The sequence below is a fragment of the Cyanistes caeruleus genome, chromosome 3 (assembly GCF_971803275.1).
Source record: "Cyanistes caeruleus chromosome 3, bCyaCae1.hap1.1, whole genome shotgun sequence".
In the NCBI taxonomy this organism is placed as follows: Eukaryota; Metazoa; Chordata; class Aves; order Passeriformes; family Paridae; genus Cyanistes; species Cyanistes caeruleus.
In genome coordinates, this window is record NC_141703.1 from 67,346,309 (window position 1) to 67,367,851 (window position 21,543).

Consider the following 21,543-nt stretch of genomic DNA (forward strand, 5'->3'; position numbering starts at 1 on the left):
ACAAGAGAATAAGTAGTAAATTTGACAAGGTAAATATATTGATTTTTTTCTTCCAAAATTTATACCTGATGGTAGGTACAAGCAATGTTAAGAAGTTGCCTATTTTTATCTACAGCTGGCAGCTAAAGAAACTGTTCCACAAAGATGAATTTATTAAATTGTGTTCTACTATAATATAAAATAGTAAAGTATCTAGAAAGAGTTAGAAATACTCTCAATCTTCTAATTGACTAGGAAGCTTTTAAGTAGTTCCATGACTGGCACAAACATTAGAAAAATAATGAGAATTTTGTGCTTAGAAATAACATGCAATGGGGAAAAAATAACCCAAAATCTACTTTGTAGAGCTTATACACGCCAAATAAAAATATTACATTCTCAAATGTATGGAATGAGGCCCAGTTACCAGAACAGTACACATTCAAAAACAGGTTTCATTTACAGAGTACTTTTTAAGGCTTTTTCCTATCACAGAAATCATAACAAAGTACCTGGAAAACACCACAGTCCTCTGTTTTTCTTAGGCCCATAACCAATAGCTTAACCTTTTCCTTTTTAGGTACAATTTCTTTAACTTACAACTCTATAACTTCCCCTACTAGAACTTTTAAATAGCATAATATCCAAAAGATCTTCCATTTGGAAGTCCACAGAGGACTTTCCAGTACTTGGTCACATACAACCAATTATTTGCAATACATCCAATCTAGGTTCATGCTGAAGTTGTAGGCACAGAAGTTACTAATTCTCTTTACTTTCTATTTTTTGCCTGAGTGGTAAATGAGATCTCAAAAAGAGGAAACTGTAACACTACAGACTGAGCGTACAGGTAGGTCATTTTCCTTCACTAAAGTAGGTTCCTCTGAAACAGCTTCTGTGTCCATATGCTTTCATCCTGTGATAAGTTGTCAGTAGAGCTTTCTAAAAAGACACAGCTTATTTGTTTTTACTTAAACAAGAGACATTATTTTTTAGGATTAAAGAAAACAAAGATTATCTGAAAGACTGGCAGATACTGTCTGTGTGGTGAATAATCTCATACCAGGGAAAAACGAAAATCAGGGAAATTACTTCTGACTTCTAAACTCACTGGAGGGCGGTATTATTTGATGATTTGATATATTATGATCTTATTTTCTTTAACTGAAACAAAATATATACATAATAAAACTTACTGTATTTTATGATCGTATAACAGTATTCCAGAGAAAACCAACATCTGAAAGCTACAGATGTGGAGCTGTCCTTTATTACATGGCATAACCATTATCAAAAAGGGAAGACACAGGAAAAGGGAAGCATTTGCAAGTTATTTTAAACTCTAAGACAAATGGTCTTTCTCTCCCTCTTAATTTTCTCAGCCACTGTTTTGACTGATCTTCTCTGCTGTAGTATCCAACGTAATAGCACCTATTGGAACACAGACCAATCTATCCTTAATTTTTAAAAGTATTTTGCTGATTACAGATTACTTGAATACATTTACTACCAAACACGTTCTTTTCAGCACATTTGAACCTACAGTATAAAAACAGCAGGCCTGTATCACTCTGCAAGCAACAATGCTTCCTGTTGCTAGCATTCACAGCCCTCCTTATCAAATTCTAAACTGATTCTTTCACAATTCTTACACGCACCACCAAACATTATTTTTAGGGCAGGCCATTCAATTCAGATAAGGAGACAAAATCCTAAGGATATACCGTCTTGTCTAGCCAGTGTGAATCCCTACAGAGCCCTTTTATATCCATGCATGCTGAACAAATTTCTGGTAATAATCTCCCCTTCTGCCATAATTTCTCAACTAAAATCAAAAAACCTTCCACTGGAATTTACACTTTCACTTGTTCACTAACATGATTTAAAAGCATGGAATGAAAATATTTTTCCCCTTGTCTTGTGTATTTTCTGCATCCATTTAAAAAAAACCCCATTGTTTTTCCAAAAGGATGTTACATTTTGAACTATCTATTTTGAACAGGTGAAGTAAATGAAGAAATGATACATAAAGATTGAAAAACAAGCTCACCACAGAATAGTGAGTGCTGGGATGAAACTTCATGGTAAAGCTAAGCCTGTTCAACAGCTAGAAGCAGTAGTCTTGCTCCCCCTTGAGCCTACACCAGTTTTCTGTCTCAGCTCTCCCACAATCTCACCTCTTTAGCTGCAGTGAACACACTTCACAATATTAATCTGGTTGTTGTCCAGTGGCACTGTAACCCAAATTTCACAGCTTAACCAGGACACTGATCTAATTCACTGACTCAAGAGACACTCTTTTTTAAGGCCAAATCAATTCAGGGACTGGGAGTACACAGCTGGCAGAACAAACCAGACATAGCAACGGCCCAAAACACAGAATGTAGTTTTAGCCAAAGCCTTGTTTCACTGAATACTCATTAGGTAAAGTATCAATGCATACCCAAACCTCTGATGTCATCTTCAGCAATTAGCTTTACTGCCTCTGGTACAGACAGCATACTTGCATCACTTATCCGAGGACATTTATCATGCTTGGAAATACAGTTGTGCAAAATCTGTAAATCAAAGACAAAAGCAGTTACATTATGTACCAGTAAGTGTCACTGTAACAGTCAAGGACAGAACTCTAAACATTTACTGCAGTACCTGACTAATGCTCCATCTCTTAAAATGAAAGGTAACATTTTCACAGGTACACATGAAAAAACAAATAAGCAGATAATCCCCATTTTTGATGCAAATCAGATTCCATTCCAAAGTCACCTTAAGGGCAGTGAAGTTCAGCAGTTTACTGTAATCCTCTCAAAAAGGGAACAAAGGAGATATGGGGAAGGACAAAGACATCTTGCTTGTTTTCACTTGTAACTGTTTGTTAACTGTGAAGTTTCAGGTCGTTAAGGATCAAACTTAAATTTGTAATTGAATCCTTTTAGTGCCATCCTTGGTTTTCAGTCTCAATAATCATTCAGCTTTCATATACAGAGTCAAACTCCAGTTATGCAAGAACTCTTCCTACCACTATCCAAGGACTGAAATTAATACTCAGTTTCAACTCTCGATTGTAGTAGTTGAGAGCAAGAAGTTGTACAGTTCCCAAAGAATAACTTTCAAAAGTTTGACGGAGGTGGGAAAAAACCAGACAAACCAATCTTCAGAGAAGTAACAATTCCTAGATTTGATTTCTCTCTGAATAATACTCAGTGCTGTTGAAGCCAAGTGATTTGGGAGGCAGTGGCTGCTTTGGTTTTATTTAATAAGCATAGCAAAAAATATTCCTCGGAGAGGGTTATTTGTGAGAATACATTCTACAACCATGTATTGCAAATTTAGTCTTGTGAGCAGTAACTTTTTTAAAAACAGACAGGAAAGCTTAAAATGAAATCAACAGAATTTTTTATTCTTGGCTCAAGGAATGTAAACATGTAACCAAATAGCTTAACTGAAATTAAAGAACAACATAGCTCTTAGAGCTACTTACTGTATCAGCCTTTCCATCCTGTCTCTTTGCTTCAGAAATAGAATCATTCTCTCTAGCTTTAGAAGAAAGACAGACAAGTCAATTTATTTTCTCCTGAGTGATCTGCTGAGTGTGTTCAAATACAGCTGTGTTTTAGGAGGGTTTTCACTGGATTATTTTAAATTCCACTCAAATCTGTAAATAAACTACTAAAAACTAAAAGTTCTATCTGAAAAGTCATATAGTTGAGGTTGAAGGACAGTGTGCAAAAGCAGTTTTGTAACAGCACAAACCACCCCAAATCACAGATTATGGTTTCTGCTATGTCTCCAGCTACCACCAGTTACTGCCTTGAAACAGTGCTGCCATTCCCCTTTCAAGCAGTTATTCATGGCACTACTTCCCATTTGCTTCTGTCCAAAGATCTGGATGAGACCTTTAAGCCTTTCAGGAATTCGGGTTTTTCCCCCCACTTCCTCCCAAAACAGCACTACTATCTTCACTTTTGTTACAAAAGCAGAAAGTGAACCTTATTTTAAAATGCCTGAAGAGTAGTATATTAAAATGTTTCATAAACATGGCATCTAGGTTCTGTGTTGTGGCTCTTTCTTTCCATATGTATCAGAAGGCAGAGAGTATAATAGCACTATTATAAAATACTAGGCTTATCCAAGACATGGGAGAATGAGAGCTCAAACCACAGCTCCCACAACATCATCATTAAGGTATGGATACTTCCCCCAGCCCTTCTTTTCAGCTCACACCTTTCTGGGCCAAAAAATACCCAAAATGACACAACTCAATAGCCTTGTGAATACTATCACCCCTGACATCCCAAAGGAGATTCCCAGTCCTAGAATTCATTCTTAATATGCTTTATACAGTGGTAGTTTAACATGAAAAAGAGCAATAAGGAGACACATCCAGGTCTTCCCATTTCCTCAAGAATTTTCATCAACAAATCATAGAGTCAAATTTCATTTTGCTTATCATATGCTAATGAAATCTCACTTTCACCAACACCTTAGGTTAAGGCTTGATGTTTATCATCACTGTTGATTACCACAGAAGCAATTATCACCCACTCATTCTCATTTACAGCTCTGCTGACACAGCTGTTTGTGCAGCTGTGCAGTACATGAGCTCCAGGAATTGCCCCGTCCAAACCTGGGAAATATGAACCCAGGAGCTTGGGTCTCAAATTGGATGAGTATCCAAGTCTGTCTCACTGGATTGACAGGATGGCAGGCACAGTGAGAGTGGCTAAAAATGCTGAAGACAACACTGCAGTTGGAAGGTTTGCTCAGCAGGCCATCTTCTTACACTTCATAAACAAACCCATTTAACTTAGCCCAGTAATTTCTAGTTTTGCGATAGGGCAAAGCAAACATATGTAATCCTCTTTCTATGCTTTGCTATGTTATTTCTAAATTTATATTCCCTAACCCCTCAGATAAAGGAAGAAAACTTCAGAAAAGTTTTCTGTTTAGAGCTGCATTATCTAAAGGCACCTAATAATAATCACTGTAAGAATTTTGTCTTTTTTTAGCTAAAAAAACAAACAGTTCATACTGAGTGAACTTCCAGTGTCAAAACCCTTAGCAATTGCTCATTTTTAGAAATACCTATTATCACTGTTTCACCAAGGGTAGGAGGTGTGGCTAAAGAACTTGACCAGGACATATCTGGATCCACTTCTGCTCCCAGACTTTCGGAAATACATTTTGGAGTTCTGACCTAGAAATACATTTAAAAGTCATATATATAATTTCTATGAAAAATTCTAAATGTACAACTCAGGAAAAGGAAACAAAATGCAAGAATGAAATCTGTACCTCTGAAAGTTTTGGTGTGCAAAACAAGCTTCCACATGGTCCTAAAAATAAATGATGTAAAAAGGTCATTAAACAGTAACTAAAAGATGAGGATTTTTGTCTAGAGATGTAAAATATTCTGTAGAACCAAAAAAGTGAAAATACAAACCAGGGATATTATTTCTCTGAGGTGTTCTGTAAGTATTCCTTAAAATAGTTGGACTGCAAAACAAAATTAAAACCAAAATATTAATTTCACTTCAATTTCTTAAAATAATTGAATATTTCAAACATTACATATGTTACCATCTCCATTATTTCTTTTCTTTGTGCCACGGTTACTTCCCTGACTAGATAAAACACAGATTTCTCCTAACCATCAGTCAATATTTTAAACATTACCATAAGTCTACTATAAACTGTAAAATACTTCTTTCAAGAAATATTTTAATTTTCAGTGATGATTTACCTGACAAGTAATAAATTTCAATGTAACCACACATTTTATAATATGCTGTATGGAACTAGGGAAATTGGCTTAACTGATTGCAATTAAAGAACTAGTTTAACTCCTCCTATAATCAACGTGAGTACTTTGATAACATTTATCTGAAATACAGACATTTAAGTGTCAAAATCAAGGCTATTATTAATAAAGAAAACTCAGTAAATATTACAAATAGCTTTACTAATTGAGAAGCACATGATACATCACTACTACTCTTTCTTTGGATGTTTGGACTTGGAAAGCTGAAATAATATTAAAAAAAATATGTATTCCAGCTGTTAGAGTAGAAAAATAGGAAGAAAGATCACCTGAAAGCAAGGACATTCTCAAATTTAGCAGGTCTTTTATTTTTAACTCACTTAGCAACCTACAAGTATCATAAACATATCAGACATACAAGATTATTCACTGCTCTTAAAGTTCAACAGTCAAATATGGTGGGTTAAGCATTGCTTTTTGCTTAAGGTCCAGCTTATTTTCTATTTGTGTTGACATATTTAGCATACCTAGCAGTGAAGCAGTTGTGGAAGGTACCAGGAGGAGAAGCAAGTGTTTCATTTTCTTGGTCTGTTTTTCTTCTTGTGTAACTTGGGCTTATCAAATTCTCTCTATCTACAACACAGAATTTAATAATCTGCACAACTTTGCAGAACTCCAGGTAACAGCTTAAATTTTAAGGTTTATAGTCAAACTTTCAAAAAAATCCAACCAAAACAACAAAAAACCAAAAAACAACCAACCAACAACAACAAAACAAAAGGCCCAATCCTAATTTCTCTTCTAGTATTTAAAATATGTTCAAATTTTATATCCAAACAATGCTAAACATGTTTCAAATGCACATCTAAGAAGACCCCTAATTATATTGCTTTATTCACTTGGTATTAATCAAGTGACATATTCCATTTTGGTTTTACTGTACTGCATTGTGCCTTTCTTGTCATTGCAGAAGTTACTTTTAGCAAAAATACAACACATGCAAACACAGGTTTGTGCAGCTTCCCCTCAAATTTACTAAGATATACACTTATTGATTCAAATAAGCAGTGAAAAGCAAAAATTATTTCCAGAACTGTTGTTGGAGTCAGTGCCACTGTCAACAGCATCTATTTATTTGCAAAGCATCTCCAAGCAAAAGACAGTGCTCCCACCAAAGCAGCAAATTCCTCTGAACAGTGAGACACTTACATGGACAAGCACCTACTAAAAGGAATTTCTACTCTGAAGTTTCCAAACAACCTTAGTATTAGAAATTACACTTCAGTTTGTGCATTTCTCTCTGCTTCTGAGTTCCTGGGTTCATATGCACAGCACAGGTGCATCCCAGTGCCATACCAAGGTATGAAATCCATCAGCTCCTATCCAGGATCTTGTTTTCACAAGAGCCATTTGGCTCTAACCAAGAAAATAGAACATTTCAGGCAGCCACATGTGAACTTTGCACATATGCACAGCAAAACTGACCATTTTGAAATAAACAAACATAAGGTTCCTTTCTTTGCCCCTTATGCCAAATAAAATTCCTGAAACCAAGAATTCCCTGGGGACTTAACACTGTAAAACACAAATAGCTACATTTAGAAGAAACATGTTCTCAGCAGAAGTTCAGCAGAGAACTTCAGAAAAACAAAGACAGTTACAATATTCCATGGAAGTGTTATAAAGTACACCTGAACTGCAGCACAGCTCTAACCCTTCACAGAATTTGCTCAGAATCTAAGAACAATTCTGGTAATGAAGGGAATCTTGTGTTTGTCTGTAACCTGGTTAGAAAAGCTCATCAGAAGGACACAGACACAGCAATTACATACTCAGGAATGATGTTAAATACTCTTCCATAGAAGAGATTCTTACATACAATCTTGCATACATTTTCCATAGAAAAGATTACTCTTGCTGTCCAAGGAGGGTGGGTACATCAGAAAGGAGCAGAGTGGCACGTACTCCCATGACGTACTTGGGATTTGGAAATAATGCATGAGAAGTACCTCATAAAATTCCTTTTTTTTTTTTTTTCCAAATGGGAAAATGTTATTTTTTCTATAACTTACAATCTTAATAACTCAAAGAAATGGTGCTTTTAAAACTTTCCAAGAAAGGTTAAGGAGTGCCCTACAGATTGCCTCTCACTTCATCATTACGAGGATGATTCTCTCTCTTGAAAAGCTTCAAAACTTTGGCATAAAACAGAAATAAGACTGTTGAAAAAATTCACTCTGATTTGCAGTCAACAGGTTATACTAATAAGTTCACATCCCCTCATTAACAGTATTTAGATTGTTTGGACTACAACAGTATATTTTATACAGGGAATTTTGCTTATTAATTACTATTTATTAGTTTATCTAAAGCTGAATTCACTGTTAAGATTAATTCTGCATTTCTATAGATGATATCCAGAAGATTACTAAATAAGCTTTTTAGTCACACAATTCCTGCAGCAGCATTATCTATTACATTAATGATCATCAGCTGCAACAAAAGGTAAAAAAAAAAAAGTTACTCACTTGCTCCTATTTTTTTCTGATCTGGTTCTTTTTCAGGAGAAGAATAAGGTAGCAATATTGCATTTTGTTCTTTAAAGAGCAGTGGGGTTGATGCTAGCTGACTGTATGTAGAGGGTTTTGTCCTTGGAGTTTTAAAAGCTGTTTGATCAAGCCAGCCAGAGGGTCCATCAACCTCTCCAAACGATTTGGGCTCATATGGAGGTGCTTCTGCGCTGAGTTCTTCAAACCAATTAAGACTGATTGGTCCTAAATCTACGAAGGAAAGCATACATAAAACTGCATGAAAAGGAAAAAGGTTCCTCCATGGAGGATGCAAAAATACACCAGGAATTTAAATGATAACAGCAAAACACATTGCTTCTTCCACTGCCATACTTCTGGTTTGTTTCTAAATGGCTTTGAACTCTGATAACCACAAAATATAAAGGGATGTCTGCCCAAATTCTCAGACCATTAACAAAATAACCGAAGGACCAGAAAAACATTCAGGTTGTTTAAAATTACAAGTATACCCTGGCTTTTAGAGTCTCTCTTGTTTTGCTCAGACTGGCAAGTTAAACTGGTTCCTTTTAAAATTACTAACTAGCACAGGTGCATTTAGCAAAAGGCTAAGCTTGGTCTGCATGTGGGTATGTATAGAGGTGACAACTCTGAAAAAAGCAAGTACAAAAAGTAACTAAGCATACATCAAGGTAAAAAAAACCAAACCAACAGATAAAAATTAGAATACATCTTGGTATTAGGAAATACAGGTTTGGGGCAAGAACAGCAGCTAACAAACTGCATAAAGCTTTCCTGTGGAACATACAGCAAATGCGTATAAAATACTGGTGCCCAAAAAGCAATCATAATAAGAATTATTTACTTCAAATAAGCTGTACCTGATTCACTGCAGTGTGCCTTAAATATTTCAAAGAAAGTTGGTCTTTCCACAGGTTTGCAAGCCATTTTCTTATTCATTACATTACTGGAACAGTTGAAAAGCCTGAGAAGGAAGAAAACACTTTCACACACTGCTGTTTGAATGTCTTAGGCCTGCTTTCCTGCGCTTTGTGGTGTGCCACAATCCAGCTTGTTTAGCTTTGACTGTGACATGAGCATTCAAACACCTCAATGATGAACATGGTGGGAAAACAACAGACAAGAGCATAGGGAATTACACCAGAGATAATGAAAACACTCAGCAAATACAGGAGAAAACCAAGATGAAATAGGCAGGCTACTTCCGAGGTATTTTAAACACAAATCAAAACCCCACATTCACTACAATGTATTAGGATAGAACTATCAGATATATAGTCTTACAACCATTACAATTTACATGTCAAGAATTTGATTCAAAGTTGTTTTCAAGTGGAGCAGACACCGCCAGTTTCCCAGTTTATTAAAAAACATGTATAAATAAGCCCATAGTGAGATTTCACCGTTTAACACGTTTATGCCTTCCACAGTAAGAGCTGTTTCCCACAGACAGTCGTGTTACACACGCTGCCTTACCAAAACCACGGGGAACACGGGCGCTTTAAAACAGGGTACGGGCTGCACTGAGACAGAACACCGAGGAACGTCACATTGCCTCAGTAATACATTTTGAAAGTGCGATTTGACCAGTCCGCGCTGCTTTCCGTGAGGGGAAGCTCCTCCCGGGCAATGCCCACGGACGCAGCGCGGCCTGTGCAGCCCCGCCGGGTCACCGAGGGGTCTCCGGGGACAGGCCCAAACCCTCCTTCCCCACACCCGGTGACTGCAGACCCCCGGCGGGCTGTGAGGAGAGGAAGGGCCCCCTGAGGGGCGGCAGTGACACTGGCAGCCCCGGGGCAGGGCCGAGCCACACGCGGGGCCGTTACCTGCCGGCGGCGCCTCGGGCGGGTTGGCGGCCGCAGCATCGCCTCACGCAGGGGAGCGGGCGAGCCGGGAAGGCGGCGAGGGATGAGGGGGCAGCGCAGACTGCCAGCCCCGCCGCCCCCTTCCAAGCTTGGCGCCAACACAGCCCCGCGCCTGCGCACCGGGAGCATCCGCCGCTCCCGCCCTTCGCCGCGGCACCTCCCGGCAAGGAGGCGGCGAACCGGCCCCGCCTGGGCCGCGCCGGCCTGCCCCGTGCGGCGGCCGGGGAACGCGAGGTGCCCGCTGTAAGGGCTGTTCCCCCGAGAGTGACTCCGCACGGTACAGAAAGGGAGCGTGCCCTGAGCCGGGATGGCCGCCAGCAGCTTCACCCCCGCGTGTAGAGGCGGATGTAGAAGCACATCCAGGGCTGACAGGACCCGCGTTGCTGGGCAACAGCAGTAACGCCGAGCTCCCGGGAAAAGGCTCTGGGAGGCTCCCAGCACGTGGGCAGGGCCGTGGGCAAGTGCCGCGACCTGTGCAAGCCTCAGCCGCTTTTGTAGGCCTTGACACATGAAATGGTTGTTGACGTTCCAATAAAGAGAATGTTACTGTCCTCCACGTACATGTCCATTCCCATTTTGTCTCCTGATTAAACTCTTGGCTATGGCGATGGAACAACTTCAAGATGAGTGGAACACTCTCTCCACCACCAACTTTGAGTTTGCCATCTTAATTTTAGTGTGATGTTCATCTATTCGTGTGCCATAAAGGGGTTTCCTCCTACCTCTCCACACTAATCCTTACGCTGAGCAGTTTTATCACATCACCTGCTTAGTTATCTGTCACTTTTGTCAGTTTCTTGTACCTTAATTTTCCGCACCCCTCATCCTTTGAAGAAATTTTCATTTCTAACCCTGGAGAAAGCCATGGAGGTGCAGTAACTTTCTTCCCAAAGCAAATTAGAGGAACTCAGACTGTTGGTTTAAATAATGGCATATAATATCCAATCTGATTTCCATCCCCATTGAAGCCATTCCCAAAGCTTCAAAACTTAGTCCTTTTGCAGCCACTAAGCTGCAGTCATTAAGTTTTAACTTGGTACCCTATTTTTTGCTCTGAGTTGATACCAACAGTGCTTTGGAAACCCAAGCACAATGTGGAGCCTTGACACATGTTTCTTTTAATTATGATTAAGGTGTTTCCTGAATCTTAACCTCTTTCTGTCCTGTAAAAATGCTGTTTCTTACTGATTTATCTCAGACACTTGACAGCATCAGATACACTGTGAACATTTAAAGACATCATCCCTATCAGGTCTTCTGTAGCCTCTCTCTTGCTGGCCCATTTAATTTCAAAAAGCAATGCATTTATAGAGATGGTGAGGAGTCATGCAAAGAAAGGATTTCATATCACAGCAGTTTCAGGGATTTAAGAGTTCTCCAGTCTCCAAAGGCTTACATACACAGTTTGGTTGATTTAATTACATTATTTTAACTATATTACCTTAAAATTTAACTAAAGTGATATAACTGTGGAAGAAGGACTATTAGTCTAATATGCACGTGCTTTTATTACTTGCTCGTATTGCTAACACTTCATTACACAGGTATTAAGCCACTGCTTTCCCTTACTTCAGTTTGTACACACAAGAATATTCCACCTTTTCCTAAAGCTGTTGATAGAAAAAGTTGCAGGCAGAGAATCCCAAAGTAATGGAACAAGGAGGATGCTGTTATCTTTTAATACTGATAAACCCTTCTTTTCAGAGATGTAATTGCCTGAATTCTCTGCTCAGCACCCCGGGGGACACCCAGTTTACCTGGACTTTGTTAGTTTCCCAAACCCCCTTTTCCTTCTTTTCAGACCATGAGCAGAAGGAACTGTGAGCAAGCAGGCTGCTCCTCGCTATGCAGGCCGTGGTTTTCCAGCTGTGGCTGAATGACATCTCTTCATCATTATAGTCTGGCACACAAGGAAGGCAGGCCAGCCGGCCTTCCCTTGCCATCAGCTCCCGCTCCCCCAGCTGGCCCCACTTTCCCCATCAATTAGCAATCATCAGCTCCCCAGGTAAGATAAAAGCAGGGCAGGGGCACAGGTAGGGCTGACCCTTCAGCGGTGAGAATCATGGACAACTTTGTCTGTTCCCCCTTCAGCACGTACCAGAACTTCAGGAGCAGCCCCGCCGTCGGCCGCGGCTGGGACGCTGCGGCCAAGCAGCCCAGCTGGAAGCAGAGCAAGAGCGGCAGCATCAGCCCCTTCCTCGGGGGGCCCTTCACGCCGCTGCCCTCCGACTACCTGGACAGCTACCGGCGGGCGCAGCTCCAGGCGCTGCTGTCGCAGGTGGGCCCCGCGCTGGGGCCGCGGCCGCGCCGGGCCAGCACGAAGGAGGCGGCGGTGCAGGTGAGCCTGCGGGCCGACGCGGCCGTGCAGTGCTCGCTGGGGCCCCGCACGCTGCCGCCCGCCCGAGCCCTCAGCCCCGCCGCCCTGCGCGCCCCGGGGCGCCTGGCCCTCTACTCACCCGCGCCCGACCGCCGCCTCTTCGCGCTGCCCGACGCCGCGCTGCCCCCGGAGAAGGCAGCGCCCACCGAGGAGACACCCAGGGCGGACGGCGGTGAGGAGCAGCAGGAGAGCCCGGCGGGGGCCGCGCTGCCGCCGCGGCAGGAGCCGGTGGGGACGCGGCGAGAGGAGACGGCGGCTCCCAGGCAGAGAGCTGCCTTCCAGGTGCGCTGGGATGGGCGGGGGGCGAACCCTCAAGCAGGGCGGCCAGAAATCACCTCATGAGCAGCATGGTCACTGTCCTGCCCTGGGCTGGCTCTGTCTCACCTGGAGCAGAAGAGCCTCCAGCCTGCAAAGCCCCACGTGTGTGGCTCAAAGCGTGGCAGAATGGTTTGGGTTGGAAGGGCCCTTGAAGATCGTCCAGTTGCAACCTCCCTTCCGTGGGCAAGGATGCCACCCACTAGACCATGTTGCTCAAAGCCCCACTCAATGAGGCTTCAAATATTTCCGTATAGCCTCCTGGGCAACCTTTTTCAGTGTCTCACCATCCTCGGGGAGCACTAGTGAGGGAGCTGGGCTGGGTGTTCTCAGGGTGCTGCTCAGTGAACTTTGTCTCTGCAGTTCTTGGAGCAGAAGTATGGCTATTTCCACTGCAAAGACTGCAAGACCAGATGGGAGAGTGCTTATGTGTGGTGCATTTCTGGAAGCAACAAGGTAGTTAACAAGTAGTTTCTTTCTCCTGAGACTCATAAGAATGGCATAAAGTCTCTGACAAATAAGATGTTTGGGCATAAATTTAGGTACCTGTACAGAACACCTTGAGTAAGTTTCTATACTAACAGAACTTTCTTTTTTTTTCAGGTGTACTTCAAGCAGCTCTGTCGCAAATGCCAAAAGAGCCTCAATCCCTATCGAGTGGAAGCAATCCAGTGCCAGGTAAGTTAACTGTACTCCATTAAGATTGTCAGATGTTATCATATATACACACTAATATTATTGTTGAATTTGACATTGACTTTATCTGGAAGAAAACTGGATTTCATCAAAGTACTAGGAGGTGTTATTTGGGAAATGTCTTAGGGTAGGCTTCCTTCCTCCCCTGGATGACTTACATAAACAGTTTTCATACAGCATTAGCCTTGCTGTGTGTATTGGTAGGGTTTTGTGCTTCTGGGTGAGAAAGCTCTTTCACCTTAAATCCACAGTGTTTTTAGCACAAGAGCTCTTAAGTGCATCAGCCCCAGTGCGTTGCTGTGATTAAAGAAAACCGAATGTTAGTCTATTGTGAAGTGCATCCTCTTTGATCTACTACTACTAACATTTATTTGTTCCTTAAGATCTGTTCCAAGACTCGTTGTTCTTGCCCTCAGAGGAAGAGACATATTGATCTCAAGAGACCTCATCGCCAAGAACTCTGTGGCCGCTGTAGAGGCAAAAGGCTGTCCTGTGATAGCACTTACAGCTTCAAATACATTGTCTGATCCATGTGCCATCTTCTGTTTTGTTCTTTGCACTTAGTCTATTGCAATGTTTTGACTTAAGGCTTTTGACCTGGCATTGGATAATGGATGAAGACTTTGGCATTATTGTAAAGTATAGTAATTTAAAGTATGTAATTTCACTGTATGCATCCTGTAAATAAAGTTCCATAAAAGTTTGCACTAGTTTGATACTCCTTGGTTTCATCTTCCTTAGATGAAAGAGGAAAGTATACCTGTAAGGAAGCAACCTATTTGTTTTCCTAAAGATAGTAAACTTTGTTTTGATGTCTTCAGGACACACTACAATAAAAAAGATTTAAGCTTAAGTAAGATTTTTACACTAGCAAGTTTTTCTTTGTCACTCAAACTGATCTAGGGTGGAAGTTGCAAATTGTCTGGAGCATAAAGTCTGGTATAAATGCAAATCTGTCTTCCTCCTGCCTCTGTCAAATGTATATATAAAAAACCACAGCTGCTTGGTAACCAAAGACTATCTCCCAGAAGAAGACTATAGCTGCAAAACAGGAAGGAAAAGGATGTAGGCTACCCATGTTTGAAATGAGGAGGGGAAAAAAACCTCTTGAATGCCTGTACCTGTGATAGTGTAAAAAATACTCTTTAGGGTAGAAGGAAGTTGGGAGGTTTTCACAGTCAGTGGAAGACCAATTAGACTACTTTTGCTGTTGTAATTGTCCATGCTGAGGTTTGTTTTTTTTTTTTTTTTTTTTGGTCAGGCTGCAGTTACATTTCTTGTTATTATCTATGAATGGTCTCAGCATAAACTAGGAGCCAAGTACCTTTTGGGGGGCTGCTGATCGTGGATACCATGTGCAACTGTACTCATTCAGACAAGAACACAATATTCACAACAAGCAGGTACTGTGTTGTGACTATATATGACTTTTATACTTTAGTTAAATGGATGTACTAATCCAAATTTCAAAGTTACTTCACAAAAACGGTTAAGTGTATTTACATTGTGAATAAGTTACATAGTTGTCAGAATAAAAGTGTCTCAGATGTGCAACAGATTTACATGCATACATTTAACACTGGACAGCAGTTAAATGTAAGAAAAAACATAGTTATGACTCATATATACATTACAAATAAAATAAGACATCTCTTTGAAGAAACTTAACATGAGAACTTGCATTTCACGTTAATATCTTTACCTTTTATGCTGAAAATTTATATTAAATAAAAATATGCATGCTTAACAGTTCAAAAGATTTGACTCTGTGATGGGACTTTCTTCTACAAAATGGCAAGTTAAATTATATCTACCATCCTTTAATAGTATAAATATATTCATAAAAGCAAACCTCTAGTAAAAAGCAGCCAAGGTCCTTAATTAAAAAAAAAAAAAAATCTACCAAGACCTTTCATGATCCTTGGGGGGGGCCTAAGAACAGACCTCTGCAATATGATCCAGTACCTTCAGAGACAGTAGCCTAGTAACATTAGGAAATGTACTTCATAGCAGCTCATTGTTTTAAGATACAGTAATCATATTTAAATTACAGTGTACATTATAGTCTGTTTACAGTTTGTTTCATATACACAGGCTCTCAGCTTTTGACCAACACATTTGTGAGATTCCGTGGCCAGCTTCATTCTGCCCATCTTTCACTCAACTAAATAAGAAAAAAAAAAAGGAAAAAATGTACAAGTTTTGTTTTTTTTTTAACAAAAAATACTATTTTGTGAAGGAAACATTGCACTTTTGCCAACCAAAAATTAATTTGCTATAAAGGAAGTATTGTTCAGTGTAGTAGGCTTTGGTATGCAATGGAAGTCACTTCTTCAGTAGTGAGTTGCAGTTGCTCAGTGAAATGCTAACTGGTTTTTGTGCAACACAGAACAAAGGATGTTGTCCCCGGTGCTCTATGCTACCTCTGTCCTTACAGTATTGCTACGTGTTTGAAGTTCAGCCCATCGCTTTTTAGAGGAAATCCTAAATGTAACAAGAGTGAGTACAGTTTGACCAAACCTTTGTAAGGCTGAGAAGACATCGAGCCACCTCACTCCCCCAGGGCAGCACTCCCAGCTTGAAAGGGGGCCCAAGGGTCCTGTCAGAGACTTGTGCCGGAAACACTGGAGTCTGGAAGAAAAGTATTGATGACCCGGTAGCTCTGAGCTCTGCGAATCATGTCGCGGATCTCTATGTTCAGTTCCATTAACTTGGTGCAGATTTCAGTCAGGCTCTGGTTGGAGCCCACCAGTGCATAGGTGCCCGTCTGACCCAAGGTTTGGTGGCGGAAGTAAATATTCAGTAGGGTCTGGACTTCATCATCAGAGCTGCTTCCAAAGATATCATTAGGCCACAAAATCCTGCAATGAAACAGGAAAAGAACAGGTATTTCATTATGGGTTTGTTAGCAGAGACAGAAGCTATGTGACAGATCTCTAAAAGATGAGTGGATTTGCACGCGCTTATAAGCCTGAAGCAACTCTCCATTTTACGCCACTCAGTCGTTACTCATATTTTGGTATCAGGCACTGAATACACAAAAAAGTGCAATTTCCATTACCTAAAAAATGTGCTTAAGAAAATGCATTCAAATAGGTGTAAGTGAAACTGGGCTGAATGTTAGCTCATGCCAATGACATGCACCTGTAAGGAATTAACTCAATAAAAAGATTCTTAAGAGCCTCACAGGACTTTTGATCTACAGAATGTAATTAAGCATCTTAATTGTTGCAAGCATATGTTTGATAGTTACTTGTGGCACACCTGTCCAAAAGCCAGTACCTTGGTGAAACAATTAATTAATTATGCTGATCCTGTGCATTACATTTCGTTAGGAAGATAATAAATGCATACTTTTCTAATAACATGAACGCCTTATATGAATGATGTAGTAAAACTTGCCTGCATTCTCTTATTTGTCTGACGGCTTTAACAAGTTCATTGTTTTTCAGACACTCCAGCATGGACTGAATAGCTGCTTCAGTAGAGTTGAATGTGGGCTCAGATTCTGTTGTCAGAGGCTCAGCTGCGATTGCAGCAGTAGCATCCTTCAGATTTTTCTTCAGCTCACTCAGTTCTCTTGACATATTTAACAGCTGTTCCAAGAAGAAAAATGAGAGATGGGTATTTTCATTCTCCATAAGCCCCACATGGAGTAGCTACTTCAGGTTCATCCTTACTATTACATTGGATGTACATATCATGGAAAAGACCCCAATTTAATACAAGGACATTTCTTGATCTCTGTACAACATAGAGAAAACGTAAACTACAGTTTGTTTTTTACCTTTGTGCATCCTTTAACATTACGCTGTACTTTTGGCTTGCTAAAATGCAGGACCATATCTAATCAAGCTTTTATTTTTCACCCTTGCTACTTTTTTTCACATCATAGTGGAAGAGCTGAAGAAAATGTGCTTCTCCTAGCAAGATGCTAATATTTATTTACAAAATATATGCAGCATCTGACACTATTAACAGATGGACGGGAATTGTATAACCCTTTCTCAGGCTGAAAAGTTAATATGGCACAAAATTCATAGATAATTAGTAAGCTAATAATTTCCAAGGATTTACTTTTTCATGCTCCTACATGCTAAAAATAACCAGTCGCATGAACTAGCAATGGAATTTCCTTCAAGTAAAAGCTTAAGCTCCAGCAAAATATGCAAATGTCACAGTGAAATAGCTATTCTTTGTACAGTTGTTTCCCAGTTCCATGGGCCACCTTATTAACAGCAATTTAACAAAGTTATAGCTGTGAAATAAGTTATAGAAATAAATTATAAGGAATACAAAATATTTCCAACACTTAGACTGCTCTAGTAGTAGTTAGGTGCCTATTGTCCCATCTTCTCTTAGAAGTGAACAGCCCAGTCACATTGTGAGCCAACCTTCACAACATACAATTTATTGAATCCTTAAGATACAATAAATATTCAAACTCTTTTTTACTCCAACAGTACATCTGATAAAATGATTTCCATTTATAGGCCATCTCTAAACTGCTAGAATATGTAATAAAATACATGTAATAGCTTCAAATTTTATTTTACAAAGCAGAATACAACAACTGTTTCTCCTCAATAGTTGAAAATACATACATCTTCTTCCTTACCAGGAGAAAAATACACATGGAATGGTAAGTTAAATCTTTCCTTAAATTATAATAATCCATCTTAAAGTGATCACTTCAAAGATGTTTCGAAGTGTTACATATTTTAAGCAACTGCTGAAAATAAACTTGACTAACAGTACTGTTCTTCTGAAGTTTTTTTTAAGTAAGATACATAGATTAATCTGAAACCAAAAAGCTGTTTGGGTCAAAAGTGAGAGTGTGCCATGCCAAAACTATTTAAAGAAAAAGGCCTGTAAACACTACAAATTAAAAATACAAGACATTAAGGGATTTAGTTGATTATGTATGCCTGCAGATTTATAGTCAGGGTGAAATTGTGTGATCCTTGTTGTTAAGCCCATAGAAAGAAAAAATAAGAACATGAAAATAAAGAGGAATTTTCAGTATAGGACTTTGTAGTTTGTTACATACCTCTGGCATGGAACTCACTTCGTGCACTTGTCCAATAAGTTTACAGTAGGACTGAAAAAGCAACAGCAGCTGGAAGTGCAGTTTATATAATCTCTGACAGAGTTCCAATTGCTAAGGAAAGATTTGTAAGAGAAGAAATAATTAATAAATATTAGTGAGTTTAGATAATTTTTGATAGCTAACAAGACACATTGAGATAGTTTGTTCTCAAAAACATTATTTTACTGAAGTATGATCATATGCTATTTTCAGAAAATAAGTAATGATTTTTCTTCTGCACCTAAGTCATATAAGACTTTGAAAATAAAATTATAACAGCTAGCTCTCACGTAGCACATGTCAGCATCAGCCTCAAAACATTCTCTTTTGGTTAGCTTCACTGTCTCCAGTTTGCAGCTGGGAAGAAGAGACAGAATATAGGGGAAGTGACTTTCCTGCACTGAACATGAAACTCCTGAATTTCAGATACGGTCGAAGACCTCTTCTAAGGGATGGAAATCTAAGAGAGAAGTTGTGAAATAGTTGTCCAAGATGGTCAAAGCTCCTGCCTGCTCCTCTGAGGAGACAGAAACAGAGGTGATAAATCTATCTAGGAGTGAGATGGAGGAAATGCCAGCCCTGGAACTTAAAACTCTGCTCATGGATTTTCCACCATTTTAAAGAAACTATACAACAGATGGACGGAGTTTAAAGTGTAAGAGGATATTTGGCTTCTATGAAGTATTCTCTCTCCCACATTAAGTAGATACTGCTCTATGAATATTCACTTGTTTCTTCCAGTGTGAAGTGCAGCATGACATAAAAGATGTCAGACACATTGAAATAATGGGTGATGGGCACAGCTGCCAGAGAGGTCAAGTTAATATGCTAATGGTTCCTAGTATCCTTGTGCCTAACAGGAGGGGAATCTCGTAGTTCCACAGCTGGATCCTTGTGAAGAAGGGAGGAACATTTAATCTTCAGCTAATTATATAAAAAGTGAAAATCCTGCAAGTACAAGTCCTGACCTTGTACTGACCCTTTGGCAGGAAAGCCTTACAGACTTCCAACCCTATTTGATTTGCCCACTGTGACAGACACCGTGACCAAGGGTGAGTGGAAGTATCAGTGATATTTCCATCTGTTTGGAGGAACTAAAGCACGAAACTAAAGAGTTTCATGCTAAAATTGGCAGAAAAGAAGAAGCTATTTATGTTTGCTTCTTTAAAGCACTTCATACAGGCTTAGTTACCAGCACGTGCTGCAGCTCTTTGCTGAATTTGGGACTGTGCAAATGTCAGCACAAACACTAATAGAAAGTACTTTAAGTACATTATAAATGTTAATTTCACTGAAGAGTTTTATTTACGTATGGTTCAACATTTAAGTGTCACATTTTTTATTAACAAGCCAAAATTAGAACCACAGTTTAGTGTTCCAGTTCCCCAAATTTCTGTACTAGCCTCACAAGGCTGAGGGGCTAAGGTCAAAAGGAGATTTCATCTTTGTTCATAAGGGTGAGGTGGACATCAACTACCCATCTGTGAACAGATAGCCAAGGGCACTGCCAAGATGAGGCAAGAGCTAGTCTCCTTCTAAACAGGGTTTATGGAGTCTAAGTGGGAGCAGGAGGATAGTCCCAGGCCAGCAGGTACCAGCCTAGCAGAGTTTGTCCTGCTGAAGGCCAGGCATATGGGGCTGCTCACACCTCAGCACCACCACAGCAGCAGAGCTCAGCACTGCAAATTTGCCTGGTCTGAGCTCTGTGCCATTCTGGATCTGGTATCTCTGTCATTATGTTTAATCAGAGTCTTCATGTCCCAAATGGAAAGGAGGAATTTCAGCAAGGAGGAGTCCTTCAGCAAGTCTGCAGATGACACAGAAGGATGGGATGCCATCCAGGGGGACATGGACAAACACGAGAAGTGGGCCCATGAGAATCTAGTGAAGTCCAAATACAAGGGGCTGCACCTGCACTGCGGCAATCCCAGACATGAGCACACACTGGGAGAAGAACTCATTGAGAGCAGCCCTGTGGAGTTCTCATGGATGAGGAGCTGAACATGAGCCAGCAGTGTGTGCTCACAGCCCAGAAGACAAACCACATCCTGGGCAGCATCAGGAGCACCTCTCCTGTGAAGACAGGCTGATAGGGTTTAGCCTGGAGAAGAGAAGGATCCAGGAAGATCTTATAACCTTAAAGGGGCATATAAAAAACATGGAGAGCAACTTTTTACAAAGGCAGATCATGGTAGGACAAGGGGAAATATCTTTAAACAAAAAGAGGAGAGATTTAGATTAGATGTTAGGAAGAACTTTACATGGAGGGTAGTGATGCACTGGAACAGGTTGTCTAGAGAAGCTGTGGATGCCTTACCCCTGTAAATGTTCAAGACCAGGTTGGATGAGGTTTTCAGCAACCTGGTCTAGTGGAAGGTGTCCTTGCCTATGGCAGGGGGATTGGAACTATATGATCTTTAAGGTGCCTTCCAACTCAAACCATTCTATGATCCCACCAGACTGGCTATGACAGCAAAGACCCACAAATGCAGGAAGAAGGCCCAGCAGATCCGTGGTGGGGAGCAGATGTGCTAGGGCAGAACTGACTTGTGGACAGGACAAAGCCTATTAGAACAAAGAGGTAGGGCATGAGGAACACCGCCAGTGAAATCAACCTGCCCAGGGGCCATTCTCTGTAACCAGGGGCACAGAGCACTGCCAAATCTGTAATTGTGTAGAGATGTCTCTGGCTTCTGTCTTCTCTCAAACCATGCTCAGGCATGTCAGGAGCTGGCTGATGGCCCAGCCAGGGAAGGTGCTGACCGCTCACCCAAGCGAGTGCCAGCCCAGGGACACTCACTTCCTCCCTGGTCCTGTTCAGTTCACAAGCAGGGACACAGCCTGAGGTTCCCCAGCAGGGATCAAATTCACTCTATTCAAATTTTGGAGACCTGGCAACACTACATAGCAGT

General features: G+C 40.5%; 3 protein-coding genes across 14 annotated transcripts in view; 1 reads left to right on the forward strand and 2 right to left on the reverse strand.

Annotated features, from left to right (window-relative positions):
• The window catches only part of BRCA2 (BRCA2 DNA repair associated), a 34,729-nt gene extending 24,609 nt beyond the window's left edge, over positions 1–10,120 (reverse strand). The window contains 9 exon segments of the mRNA XM_023918573.2: positions 2,423–2,537; positions 3,461–3,516; positions 5,065–5,176; positions 5,275–5,315; positions 5,423–5,475; positions 6,268–6,373; positions 8,269–8,520; positions 9,150–9,253; positions 9,766–10,120. Coding sequence (XP_023774341.2) covers positions 2,423–2,537; positions 3,461–3,516; positions 5,065–5,176; positions 5,275–5,315; positions 5,423–5,475; positions 6,268–6,373; positions 8,269–8,520; positions 9,150–9,228 — 814 coding nt within the window. The 5' untranslated portion in view covers positions 9,229–9,253; positions 9,766–10,120.
• Positions 10,121–12,187: 2,067 nt separating this feature from the next.
• ZAR1L (zygote arrest 1 like) lies at positions 12,188–14,395 on the forward strand. The gene is made up of 4 exons (XM_086881632.1): positions 12,188–12,813; positions 13,210–13,302; positions 13,450–13,524; positions 13,926–14,395. Exons 1-4 carry the CDS (start codon positions 12,217–12,219, stop codon positions 14,067–14,069), a joined length of 909 nt encoding a protein of 302 aa, XP_086737758.1. The 5' UTR covers positions 12,188–12,216; the 3' UTR covers positions 14,070–14,395.
• Positions 14,396–14,949: 554 nt separating this feature from the next.
• The window catches only part of FRY (FRY microtubule binding protein), a 219,843-nt gene continuing 213,249 nt past the window's right edge, over positions 14,950–21,543 (reverse strand). For all 12 annotated transcript variants that reach the window (XR_015284705.1, XM_086881617.1, XM_086881613.1 and 9 more), the window contains 3 exons: positions 18,593–18,703; positions 16,945–17,138; positions 14,950–16,403 (listed from right to left, as the gene is read on the reverse strand). Coding sequence is in view for 11 of the 12 variants with exons in the window: in XM_086881617.1 (XP_086737743.1) it covers positions 16,145–16,403; positions 16,945–17,138; positions 18,593–18,703 (564 nt within the window). In the remaining variant the exon portion in view is untranslated. The remainder of the gene's footprint in view (positions 16,404–16,944; positions 17,139–18,592; positions 18,704–21,543) is intronic.